General features: G+C 43.5%; 1 protein-coding gene across 1 annotated transcript in view; it reads right to left on the reverse strand.

Annotated features, from left to right (window-relative positions):
- Positions 1-14,072, reverse strand: part of LOC135514715 (copine-8-like) — a 125,340-nt gene that overhangs the window by 33,375 nt on the left and 77,893 nt on the right. The window contains 5 exon segments of the mRNA XM_064938257.1: positions 5,414-5,489; positions 8,358-8,399; positions 10,299-10,403; positions 11,288-11,391; positions 11,760-11,823. Coding sequence (XP_064794329.1) covers positions 5,414-5,489; positions 8,358-8,399; positions 10,299-10,403; positions 11,288-11,391; positions 11,760-11,823 — 391 coding nt within the window.

The following is a 14,072-nucleotide window of genomic DNA, read 5'->3' on the forward strand; positions in this document are numbered from 1 at the left end:
TCCTTGGGAGCAATTTCCAACCACCAGAAGGTACCACGTTCATCTGTACAAACAATAGTATGCAAGTATAGACACCATGGGACCATGCAGCCGTCATACCACTCAGGAAGGAGATGTATTCTGTCTCCTAGAGATGAACGTACTTTGTTGCAAAAAGTGCTCATCAATCCCAGAACAACAACAAAGGACCTTGTGAAGATGCTGGAGGAAACCGGTACAAAAGTATCTACATCCACCGTAAAACGAGTCCTATATCGACATAACATGAAAGGCCGCTCAGCAAGGAAGAACCCAGTCCTCCATAACCGCCATAAAAAAGCCAGACTACGGTTTGCAACTGCACATGAGGACAAAGATCGTACTTTTTGGAGAAATTTCCTCTGGTCTGATGAAACAAACAAAAATATAACAGTTTGGCCATAACGATCATTGTTATGTTTGGAGGAAAAAGGGGGAGACTTGCAAGCCGAAGAACACCATCCCCAACCTTGAAGCACGGGGGTGGCAGCATCATGTTGTGAGGGTGCTTTGCTGCAGGAGGGACTGGTGCACTTCACAAAATAGATGGCATCGGGGGGGGGGGGGGGATATGTGGATATATTGAAGCAACATCAAGACATCAGTCAGGAAGTAAAGCTTAGTCGCAAATGGGTCTTCCATTTTTATTTGTTTACTTTACCTTTATGTAACTAGGCAAGTCAGTTAAGAACAAATTCTTATTTTCAATGACGGCCTAGGAACAGTGGGTTAAATGCCTGTTCAGGGGTAGAACGACAGATTTGTACCTTGTCAGCTCGGGGGTTTGAACTTGCAACCTTCCAGTTATTAGTCCAACGCTCCAACCACTAGGCTACCCTGCCGCCCCTTCCATATGGACAATGAACCCAAGCATACTTCCAAAGTTGTGGCAAAATGGCTTAAGGACCACAAAGTCAAGGTATTGGAGTGGCCATCACAAAGCCCTGACCTCAATCCTATAGAAAATGTGTGGGCAGAACTGAAAAAAGCGTGTGCGAGCAAGGAGGCCTACAAACCTGACTCAGTTACACCAGCTCTGTCAGGAGGAATGGGCCAAAATTCACCCAACGCATTGTGGGAAGCTTGTGGAAGGCTACCCAAAACGTTTGACCCAAGTTAAACAATTTATAGGCAATGCTACCAAATACTAATTGAGTGTATGTAGACTTCTGACCCACTGGGAATGGGATGAAAGAAATATAAGCTGAAATCACTCTCTCTACTATTATTCTGACATTTCACATTCTTAAAATAAAGTAGTGATCCTAACTGACCTAAGACAGGGAATCTTTACTTAGATTAAAATGTTAAGAATTGTGAAAACGTGAGTATAAATGTATTTGGCTAAGGTGTATGTAAAACTGTACTGTATATATGAAAACTGTATATATGCAGCTCTGTAGAAGCATGTAGTCAGATGTCTCTGCTGTTTGCAGTTAATGTTCACACATTGTTTTTCAATTAAAAAGCCTGACTTAATGCATCAGCAGTCACAGTATTGTGGAAATTGTTTTTATGGCTTCATTTTTCATTCATATCAATGAGTATGTAAAACAAATAATTAAGTCGAGTTGTTATAGAATGAATAGACATTTATTCGTATTGACCCTGTGAATGGCATTTGACTGGTCAGTTCATTCAGCATCTTCATGAATGACATCACCACGCAGGTTACACAGGGCAGCACAGATTCAAAGTATTTTGTCCATTTTTGGTGAGATGTTGATTGGCACTGTCTGTGAGATGATTGGCTGGAATTGTTCATTTGACCTTCATCTCGTGTAGCAGATCGCGGATTGTGAAGCCCCGGGTCAGCCATGACCTCATCACTTGGACAGAGGTACTCCAGGATCCGATGTTATATATTTGTCGCTACATCTACCTCCATATGCAGAGGAGATGAACATATCTAGAGCACAAAGTGCAATGGCCACCAGATACTTGACAGTGTTCTGGGCGAAGTAATGGCTGAACGACTCTCCCCTTGAATCCCGATTCTTGCACTTCTGTAAAACAGTTTCTGAGCAGTCAATAATGCAGGTTGATCCTGAGTAGTAGTCCTTAAAAAATTGTAGCATTGTAGCACGGATGGTCTCCCTTGGCAACCATGGAATATACTCCCTCAGATTCTCTTCCATCATGTCAATCCAATAACTAATCTCGAGAGAGCGGGCAAAGTGCTCAAGCGTTTGGCTTACCCGTCACTGATGACTGCCTGACCAACCCACCACCCTTCTTCACGAGTGGCGCATCGTAGCCAAGCCAAGGGGGATGCAGGTCGTATGAAGTACCTACGTTCAGATCGACGTAGAGGTTGGTGTTCAAAAATATTGCTGTTCTAAAAACGTCCTCCTCTACATCCAATTGTGGTGACAGCCTCGTACTGAACATATAAATGCTTGTCGTGTTGATCGATTTTTGGACTTTGCGTGGTTCTGTCAGTGTAAACCCATCAAGCTCTCAACACAGCTGGTGTGTTTACGTACATATTCAATCTCACCCCTTCCCAGTCTGCTGTCCCCACATGCTTCACAATGGCCACCATTGTTCCAGTACCCAAGAAGGCAACGGTAACTGAACTAAATGACTATCGCCCAATAGCACTCACTTCTGTCATCATGAAGTGCTTTGAGAGACTAGTCAAGGGTCATATCACCTCCACCTTACCTGTCACCCTAGATGCACTTAAATTTGCGTACAGCCCTAATAGGTCCACAGACGATGCAATCGCCATCACACTGCCCTATGCTATCTGGACAAGAGGAATACCTATGTAAGAATGCTGAACCCCAACCTATGCAATTGGGTCCTGGACTTCTTGACGGGCTGCCCCCAGGTGGTGAAGGTAGGAAACAAAATCCCCAATTCACTGATCCCTCAACACTGGGGCCCCACAAGGGTGTGTGCTCAGCCCCCTCCTGTACTCCCTGTTCACCCATGACTGCATGGCCACGCACGCCTCCAACACAATCATCAAGTTTGCAGAAAACACAACAGTAGTAGGCTTGATTACCAACAACGACGAGACAGCCTATAGGGAGGAGGTGAGGGCACTCGAAGTGTGGTGTAAGGAAAACAACCTCTCACTCAACATCAACAAAACAAAGAAAATGATTGTGGACTTCAGGAAACAACAGAGGGAGCAACACCATCCACATTGACGGGACAGCAGTGGAGAAGGTGGAATGTTAAGTTCCTCAGTGTACACATCACGGACAAACTGAAATGGTCCACCCACACAGTCAGTGTGGTGAAGGCGCAACAGCGCCTCTTCAACCTCAGGAGGCTGAATTAATTTGGTTTCAAATCAAATCAAAGTTTGTCACCTTACAGTGAAATGCTCTAACCAATAGTGCAAAAAAAGTTATTAGGTGAACAATAGGTAAAGAATAGGTAAAGAAATAAAACAACAGTAAAAAGACAGGCGATATACAGTAGCGAGGCTATAAAATTAGCGATGCTACATACAGACACCGGTTAGTCAGGTTTGTCACCTAAAACCCTCAAACTTTTACAGATGCACAATTGAGAGCATCCTGTCGGGCTCCATCTCCGCCTGGTATGGCAACTGCCCAGCCCATAACCGCAGGGCTCTCCAGAGAGTGGTGTGGTCTGCACAACACATCACCGGGGGCAAACTACCTGCCCTCCTGGACACCATCACCCGATGTCACAGGAAGGCCAAAAAGATCATCAAGGACAAAAACCACCCGAGCCACTGCCTGTTCACCCCGCTATTATCCAGAAGGCGAGGTCAGTACAGGTACATCAAAGCTGGGACCGAGAGACTGAAAAATAGCTTCTATCTCAAGGCCATCAGACTGTTTAACAGCCATCACTAATACAGAGAGGCTGCTGCCTACATAGACTTGAAATCATTGGCCACTTTAATAAATAGATCACTAGTCACGTTAACAATGCCACTTTAATCATGGTTACATATCTTGCATTACTCATCTCATATGTATATACTGTATTTTATACCATCTATTGCATCTTGCCTATGCTGCTCGGCCATTACTCATCCATATATTTATATATTCTTATTCCATTCTTTACTTTACTTCGATTGTGTGTATTAGGTCGCTTTTGTGGAATTGTTAGATTACTTGTTAGATATTGCTGCACTGTCAAAACGAGAAGCACAAGCATTTCACTACACTAACATCTGCTAACCATGTGTATTTGATTTACTTTAAAAGTACCACTTTTGTATGCGCTAGCGTCACGGGAACGTTGCCGGAAATAGAAACACAATTGCAACTAACTCGCCACCATCACTGTAACGTTCCAGAATAAGGCGAATAAAGGAAGAGGGTGCTATTTGGGACACAGCCAAATTTCCACAGGATTTACAACCCTCTGCATCCTTGGTGGAGATTGGAGGGAATAAGTAAGGAAGGGCACATTTGCCTTTGAAGGGGAGACTAGCTGATTTATTGCATCTGGCTTGTAATATAAAATGGATATTATCACGCCCTCCATGGTTGTGCATGCACGCCCATAACAAATACACAGACAAGGACAGTGGCACTTGGTTTTCCTTGTGTTGTGTTCAGTAACTACTCTAGCAAGAGTAGATGTCACATCAAGTCAACAGATAGACAGAGAGGACCAGGGAGACAGGAGCTTCTCACAAGCGGCGTGTGTTTCACAAGTAAAGGAGAAGATGGTGATCGTTGGGCACGATGGACAACCATAAGCAGTGTGTGTGTGTGTACAACAGATCGGGCCCCATCCTGGGCATTGGGTGATGACTGTTAACAGCTGGACAGATGGTTAAGGGAAGAAGGAACACATACACAAACACACAGACAGCAGTGATGTGGAACCTCCTCTCCTAAAGTGTACAATTTACAGTGAAGGAAAAAACGAACCAGAGAATATGTGAGGACCCAAGAGCTGTGACTTGGGAAATGATATATACTCATGTCCCAGTGCCAGCATCTGGAATGACAACACACAATCACAGTGTGTCCCCCTGTGGGTCCCCCTGTGTGGTTCCCACTGAGAATATTATTCGTTAATGAACAACTATTCAGTCTTATCTTAGGAGACAGAGTGTGGAGGCTGGCCATCCATCAACATTTCCTCACTTTACGTCAAACTCCGTTAATTCAATTCCAGGAGAAATGCCATGACGAATCGCTCCAGAGGAGATTGACTAAATGTGCTTCTGTGTGGGTGAGTGACGTTAAGAGAATAGAGATAAATAAGATAAATAATATCCCATTCCACCAAGCACACACATATATAAACACACACACACGTAGACACACACACGTACACACACACACACGTAGACACACACACGTAGACACACACGTAGACACACACGTAGACACACACACACACACACACACACACACACAGAGAGAGACAGACACAGACTTACCTCATACACATTGAACTGGGACTGGCCTCTGGATAGCTCTCTGTAGCTGGTAGTGAACTCTCCTATGAAGTCATGGCTTAGGACACAACGCACAAAACAATCATTAGTATAATCATAGCACTTCAAACACACAACTCACACATTATAAAGTCAACCCCTCTCCAGATAGTCTAGTGTAGGGGTACGCTCAATGCCGTCGGGGGTACGCCAAATAAAAATGTAATTCACATTTTTTTGTAAAGAAATAGATGATTATATATTTTGTTTTTTCTTCACATTTTCAAACAGTACATTTATATTTTCCAACGGGGCTTTACATTTGGGTGAGGTTTTTTTCTCCCCTCGCCTAAGTAGCCTCGTTTCACTGCCAAAGATCAAATTAAACCATCTAGGTCTTCGGCGAAATAACACCACAGGTCAAATACAGGTAGTCTAGTCAAATAATTAACATCCAATCACCTTAACCATTACTCTCTTGCAGAAAACCTTCACTCTTGCGCAGACATTTAGAAACGAAACATGACAATTTGAAAAATACGCCACAAGAGTTTTTTGAGCGAGATCAAAGATGACTTTCGAGTAGTAAGACATGAAAGCAACAGATACCATTCATATGAAGGGGCTAAAAGCGTCTTATATGGTGAGCTACTGAGTGGCTAGTACAGGCAAGCCCCATACTATTGTGGAGGACTTAATTCTTCCTGCTGCCGCAGATATGGCTGGGACCAATGCTGGGGGAAAAGGCCAAAAACCATACAGACAATGCCTTCATCAAACAACACTGTTTCACGACGCATCAGTGACATGGCAGGAGATGTTTAAAAACAATTACTGCTTCGCATACAAGCCAGTGAATTCTATGCGTTACAGCTGGATGAGTCAATAGAGGTGGCAGGCCTGGCACAGCTCCTGGTATATGTATTTTACGTTTATGGGGGGGTTAATTAAGAAAGGATATTTTTAAAGAACTGGACAGCTTTGTGACATCAAATGAACTTTGGTGGTCAAAATGTGTTGGTATCTGTACTCATGGTGCAAAAGCCATGACAGGGAGACATAGTGGAGTGGTAGTAGTAGTGGAGTTGGGTACACTGCAGCATCCACAGAGAGGCTCTTGCTGCCAAGGGAATGCCTGACAGCTTGAAATATGTTTTGGACACTACAGTGAAAATGGTTAACTGTTAAAGCAAGGCCTCTGAACGCTCATGTATTTTCTGCATTATGCAATGATATGGGCAAAGGACAAAGTATCAAAGGACAAAGTATTGACACATTTTTTAAATTGAGAGACAAGCTTAAAGTTTAAAGTTTTGTTAAATTACCATTTTCACTTGTCTGACCGCTTGCATGATGACGAGAATCTCACACGACTGGCCTATCTGGGTGACATTCTTTCTCGCCTGAATGATCTGAATCTACGTTTACAAGGACTCTCCACAACTATATTCAATGTGCGGGACAAAATTGAGACTATGATTAAGAAGTTGGAGCTGTTCTGTCTGCATTAACCAGGACAACACAGGTCCTCCCATCATTGTATAATGTTTTGTATGCTAATGAAATCAAGCTTACGGACCATGTCAAATCTGATATAGCGAAGCACCTGAGAGAGTTGGGTGTGCAATTACGCAGGTACTTTCCTAAAACGGATGACACAAACAACTGGATTTGTTATCCCTTTCATTCCCTGCCTCCAGTCCACTTACCGATATCTGAACAAGAGAGCCTCATCAAAATTGCAAGAAGAGGTTCTGTGAACATGTAATTTAAATCAGAAGCCACTGCCAGATTTCTGGATTGGGATGATAAGAGCTGATAAGACACTGATGCCCTTTGCAACCTATGTGAGAGTGGATTCTCGGCCCTCACTAGCATAAAAACGAAAGTATAGTGCCATGAAAAGCATTTGCCCACTTTCTGATTTTCTCTATTTTTGCAGATTTTTGATACTGGATGTTATCAGATCTTCAACAAAAACTTAATATTAGATAAAGGGAACCTGAGGTTTACAAATATTTTTTTTAACTTTTTTTATTTTTTATTAACAAAGTTATGCATCACCCAATTCCCTGTGTGAAAAAGTAATTGCCCCCTTACACTCAATAACTGGTTGTGCCACCTTTAGCTGCAATGACTCCAACCAAATTATTCCTGTAGTTGCTTATCAGGCTCATCTCTATGGAGGAATTTTGGCCCACTCTTACATGCAGAACTACTTTAACTCAGCAACATTTTGGGGTTTTCAAGCATGAACTGCTCGTTTCATGTCCTGTCACAACATCTCAATTGGGATTAGGTCTGAACTTTGACTAGGCCATTCCAAAACTTCAAATATGTTGGTTTTTAAGACATTTTCATGTAGCCTTGATTGTGTGTTTTGGATCATTGTCTTGCTGCATGACCGAGCTGAGCTTCAGCTCACAGACGGATGGCCTGACATTCTACTGTAGAATTCTCTGATACAGAGCAGAATTCATGGTTCCTTCTATTAAGGCAAGTTGTCCAGGTCCTGAGGCTTGGGATAATCTGCTGCCTCAGGACCTGGACAACTTTCTTAAAATAAAGTGAATTTGGAAGCCAAGAGATGTTTGGTAACACTTGACATAATGCGGACAGGTATAAAGAGGAAATGAGAGAGGGAGTGAGAGTATGCTGTAAAGTAATACCCTCATTACAATAACCGAGCCCACTAAACCCATAATATGAAATGATGACGCTCTACTGCTGCTCCGCTCTTGGCCCCGCCTCTATGTTTATAGCCAATCCAATTACCCCACTTCAACAACGACATGTCAACCTGTGTTGAATGAGTCAGCATCCAACACAGCTTCCTTACCTTCTAGAAATATAGATTAGGACTAGTTAAAGTAGCATCATTGAAATAACACAGTGATTACATCATGCTAATGAAGGTGCTTTTCAATTAAGATTCAAATGAAATTACCTTCCATCTCTGTCCCAGTCGTAGCATTCTATCTTGATCGTTCTAGTAGGGTGAAAAATAACAATATATTAGAAAAATATTTAATTCGTTTTAACAGGCCAATTATGTGCACAAACTATGATCGTGACACTGTACATTCCCCCCAAACTAGTTTCAAGATCAAATGTACAGAATACTGAAGGAGGATAGTTTACAGTAATCTATATCATGTCTATATTCGTTTCCAAAATAGCGAACGTTAGAGAGAGAAAAGCAGTGCTCTTCCACCATCACCCATCCCCTCAAACTGAAGAATTGTTATCCCATAACAAGTGACCATTCTCCATCACCAGAGCCAAGAGATAAGTAGCTGACCGTGGCTGTGCGTATTTCACCCAGCACCAATTTCACCTCATTTTTCAGAGGAAAAAGAAAGAAAGAACATAATGAACAGCTGCTTAGATGAAAAGGTAATCATTAGTTATAGATCACCACCGGGTCAGAAGTCACAGGTTAATGAGTTTCCTGAAAGGGGTCGTAAAAGGGGTACGATGATAAGGAGGCACACTCCGGCATTGTCAGACCACAAAGACAGACACAGAAACACGCACTCTGCTCAGCCTCCTACTAAATGGAGTGAAGGATGAGCCCATCACCATCCATCAAAGCTGACTGAAAGAAAGGCCGAGGAGATAAAGCCATCCATCCCTGTAGTAATCAACCAGAAGTAGGTATGTGTGCGTGGGAGTGTGTGTCTCTAACAAGAGTCTATCAGCAGTGGTACTATCAGCAGGGGGACACACAGCTCTCCATTGTTAGCGTTCTACCTTATCTCTTATCCCAGACCCCCAGAGACTCGCACTGTGTGTGTGTGCGTGCAAGTGCGTAAATCAATATATATGAGTGTGTGTGTGTAAAGCATTAATTTCTGTGCTTCCTTGGCTCCCCACTCTCTCTGCACACTGATAACAATGAGCTCTCTCTAACTAACCTCCTAACAACTCAGAGAGAGTCAGGGCCCAGCTCTGCTCCAATCAATGCAGCCTGACAAGCTCAGACCATCCATCTGGGGATTTGTGCCTTATCACTGGCAAACAAGCCCGCTGACAACTGGAGATGAATACAAACACAATCCCTGAGATGGGATTGCAGATCCTATACACACACTCACTCGATATCAAACGCACACTCACTCGATATCAAACGCACACTCACTCGATATCAAACGCACACTCACTCGATATCAAACGCACACTCACTCGATATCAAACGCACACTCACTCGATATCAAACGCACACTCACTCGATATCAAACGCACACTCACTCGATATCAAACGCACACTCACTCGATATCAATCACACGATATCAATCACACACTCACTCGATATCAATCACACACTCACTCGATATCAAACACACACTCACTCGATATCAAACACACACTCACTCGATATCAAACACACACTCACTCGATATCAAACACACACTCACTCGATATCAAACTATTGCAGCTTCTTACACCCTGGATTTAAGGGCCAATGCATCTGAGTGTGGACGTGACACCTGTCTGTCAGTCAGGCATGTGAATTGACTACTCCACTGAGGGAGAATGATGATTGCAGAGAGGAATGCTATTCATAAGCAGACCAAGCATTCATTTCTCTGTTCGAGTTCATTATAATAACTTCTATTTGCATTTAATAGGTTCACAGCAACCTTAGCAACCAAGGAATTCTGTGTATGCATGGTGAATCTTACAAAATGGAGTCCATCTAAAAAAATGTTTTCTCCTCTTGCAGATTAGATCCCGTCACCAAATCATTTTTTTTTTACAAAGCACTCAAATTGTTGAAAAAAAAGATGATCACCATGGCCCTCGCACACTTCCGCAAACCAATAAATGCCAGTCTAATCTTGCTGGCCAAACTACACGCACATGTAGACACACACACACGCTCACCTGTCGTAGTCTCCGTTGCAGAGTGCTCGGACAGGTATCTTGAAGGCCTGCCACACTGGGTTTAGTGTGTTCTTCACCACCTCTGTCTTATGGCAGGTTGTGAACCTGGAGAAACACAGAGACAAGACAAGCCATACACTGATCAATGGATCAGTCAATCATTCGACAATATTCCTTTCACTGTTCCTCTTTATCGCCCTCTATTTCTTCCCACATCTTCCTCTCTTTCTCACTCTCTCTCGCTCTCATTCCCTCAGAGTGTCTGTGCAAAGTTAGTTAGCGACACTATCTTCCTGTGCTTTTCTCCAGATTTCCCTCAAGTTTAAACGTCTCTTTGACCCTCAGCTCCTTCAGATCTTTCTTCCCCTCCAAGAAGATAAATCACACACACTTAGTGATACAAACCTCAAAAGATATTGATTCCTCTTTTCCGTACTTTGTCAAAAATATAGAGCGATAAAAAAACATTTCAAAACGTCATCATGATGACCAGCACAAAAAAATATCTTTCAGTTCTAAGAGAAATTACCATCAACTGAGGAATACGCAGTATAATCATCATTCCCCGCAAAAGTAAATGGTGTTAATGTGAATATAGTGCAGTGTGGAATATGAGTTCAGAGAGCGTCATCATCCATTAACTGATACACACACAGAGAGAGATGTTTAACCACTGTACAGAGAGGCCAGTGGGGCAATAGGGAGCTCTCCCTCCAGCCACTGCTCCCGCTAGGTCATCTCCTCTCTGCTCTGCCGGATGTAACAGGTGTGTGTGTGTGTGTGTGTGTGTGTGTGTGTGTGTGTGTGTGTGTGCGTAACAATGCCTCTCCTCAGAGGAGTAGACCTGCTTATCTGACCCCTCAGATACGTGTTGATGAGAGAGAGAAGACCCTGTAGGCTGTAACACACACACACACAGTGGAAAGACTGATGGATGGAATTGAAATGGAGGAGAGGATCTGAAGAAGGGGTCGGTCAAGGATACTCACGTTCCATCTTCATTGCTGCGGTAGAAGACGAGGAAAGGGTCCGACTTGCCGAAGAAATCTTTCTTGTCCAGTTTATTCCCACAGAACTGCATCATCACCGACTCCTAAAGTAACAGAGAGAGAGAGAGACATTGAGCCTGATGAAACTGACAGCACAGCTCACTATTCACTGCAGATACTGGCGAGAGCCTTCTGATAGTAGATGCAGACATTCATGCTGATCAGTCAACAGTGACATTACAGGACACGGCAACTCCACTCAGCATCAAGGTGAGCGATATATCCTATGATAGTCGATCCATGCCAATATAATTGAATGTATATGCCATGGCAAAGTGTTCATTGATTGATGATGTCCTTATGTGGGTATGATGTTTGGTTTGGTGGAGTTAAGGGCAGTCAGCTTTTTTTTGGAATGGGATGCAGCCCAAAACTCCCTTTCCCCTCCATATCCCCTGCCATCACTACTCACCCTGCAGTTTCCCATCTCTTCTGCCTTAACAATGATGTTTCCACACTTCTTTCCAGGAAGGCCCCTGTTGAAGACAAAACAGAGACACCGTTCATTGGTACACTAATGGACTATATGGGCAGTATGGTCTAACGGACACATGGTAACGGTGATGTCTGTGAAGGTTCCTCTGTCATAACAAACCGCTCCCATCATGCCATGGAAAACTTGAGGGAGTGTCCCAAAACACCTCGAAAGCCATGCGATACAAGTTGACCTTAGAGAGAGCGAGAGAGCAGGTTTGTACCCTTGTACAGAGAGGCCAGTGTGTGTGTCTGTGCACCTTTCCCTTAAGCCTTCCCTGACCCGACGGTCAGCAGAAAGCGAGACACCGTTTATCCAGGTTCCGTCCAACACACTACAACCAACGCACCCAACTTACACAGGCCCCTTTGACAACACATCCACCATCCCTCCAAGAAACGATGTCCAAGTCCTGTCAAAGGACAAAATACACTTCAAAAAACAGAACCACTGAGGCTTAAATTCAGAGAAATAGAGTCATCTTCAAGGTGCTGATGACTAGCGCCGTCATAGCACTAGCCAGGCCCACCTTGCAGAAGTGTACGCAGGCAGTCATTTAGGCAGCCTGAAATTGGGGTCGAGGAGCCCAGCCTAAGAGTAATACAAGTCCCCTTTACTTAGCCAGCAAGACTGAAGGAGAGAGCTGATAGACCTACCAAAAGGACATGGATCCAGATGGTTTTTTTTGTATCAGTGCTTTACATTGGGAAGAACAGCTATCTGTTTTTAACCCAGAAACCAATAGCCTACCTCTTCTGAAGGATGGGAGTAAAATTGCAAAAGAAGGAAAATGTAAATGCTTCTCTCTCTCCCCCCTCGATCTGACATTTCAACTAGGTCATTTGTGCTGTCCAGTGTTCCCTTCCATTTCCTCCACCATGAAATCGACCCATGCTCCTGATTGCAATTATGTAAGAAACAAAATAAAGACACATTAGGATTAATGTTCCATATGGCCAGTGTAGCAAGAGTAATCGTGAGAGGAAAAAACTGAACTTCACACTTGGGAGCATTTTCACACTGATCCTAGATCAGCACCCTTAGGCCTTCACTGATATGGTATTTGAACACAGGCTCAGCCACTGTTACAGAGAAGCACGATTGTGAATGTTCTGTTCTAATCTTAGAATGCCCAAAAAAAAGAGAATTTAAAACTGTAGCAGTTGATTCCCCAGCATATAGTGACAAGTCACGTTAGCAAATCCTGCCGTAGACATGTTAATAACAGGATGACACACACAAATAGGATTCAGACAGTGTTTCACAAGTCCTCTCCTCCATTAATAGAGTACACTACTTTTGACCAGGACCCATATGGGTCTGGACAAAAGGAGTGCCTCATTTAGGGAATAGGGTGCCATTTGGAACGCACAACAAGCGTTCGCACAATTGCTGCCCGACTAACCAGATCAGCACAATTCAGATCTGCTGCCATAATACGACCCCCATGAACGACACTGAACATCAGCTGAACTGGCTCCTCCCTATGCTTATTACAATAGGAGTGGTTGAATGAAAAAAACATGAAAAAAATCCCTTTATTCTCTTCGGTCTCCCCCGGTCTTTCTTGCCTTGGTGCCAACACACGCATGCGCACGCAAGCAAGCAGACCAGAGCTGCACCAGAAGACACACGCTGCAGTCTCTTTGTGTGGGTGACTGTGAATGTGTACTGATGAGGGGGCCACACAGTAGGCTTAAACAAAGCTCCGTCCCGTCCCATCACTTCTAATTCAGTGGGTCAGTCAGACTATAAATCAAACAAGTAAACAAGACCATGGCCATCTGAGGACTCGCACACAAAGCTCCTCCTGGGTATGGTTGTCAAGGCCTACTGTACCAACAGGCCTTTGGGGGTGGCAGGGATAGGGCCAAATCTATTTAATAATGGGGGAGGCATAGGGTTAGTGCAGGTAAAGCAAGAATGCAGTCCACAAAAAGACAGGTTTCATGAAATGGGGTATCAGCTGACTCAGTGATACCCACAGAACCCAACTATGAAGAGTATACACAAATATTAGTGTCGTAGCTCTTAATGTGGGACTTTAACTGTGGGGAATCACCTCACTATCCAGCCCATTGTGCATATTGACATTCACATTGCAACATACATCCTTACCTTTGGATATTGGGTCCGTGAAATGGAATATCAGCCTACTCAGTGACACGCAAAGAACACAACTGTGAAGAGTTTACACAAATATTAGTAAATTATCTTATTGCAGGACTTTGACCGTCACATTAGGTCACC

The sequence above is a fragment of the Oncorhynchus masou genome, chromosome 26 (assembly GCF_036934945.1).
Source record: "Oncorhynchus masou masou isolate Uvic2021 chromosome 26, UVic_Omas_1.1, whole genome shotgun sequence".
Taxonomy (NCBI): domain Eukaryota; kingdom Metazoa; phylum Chordata; class Actinopteri; order Salmoniformes; family Salmonidae; genus Oncorhynchus; species Oncorhynchus masou.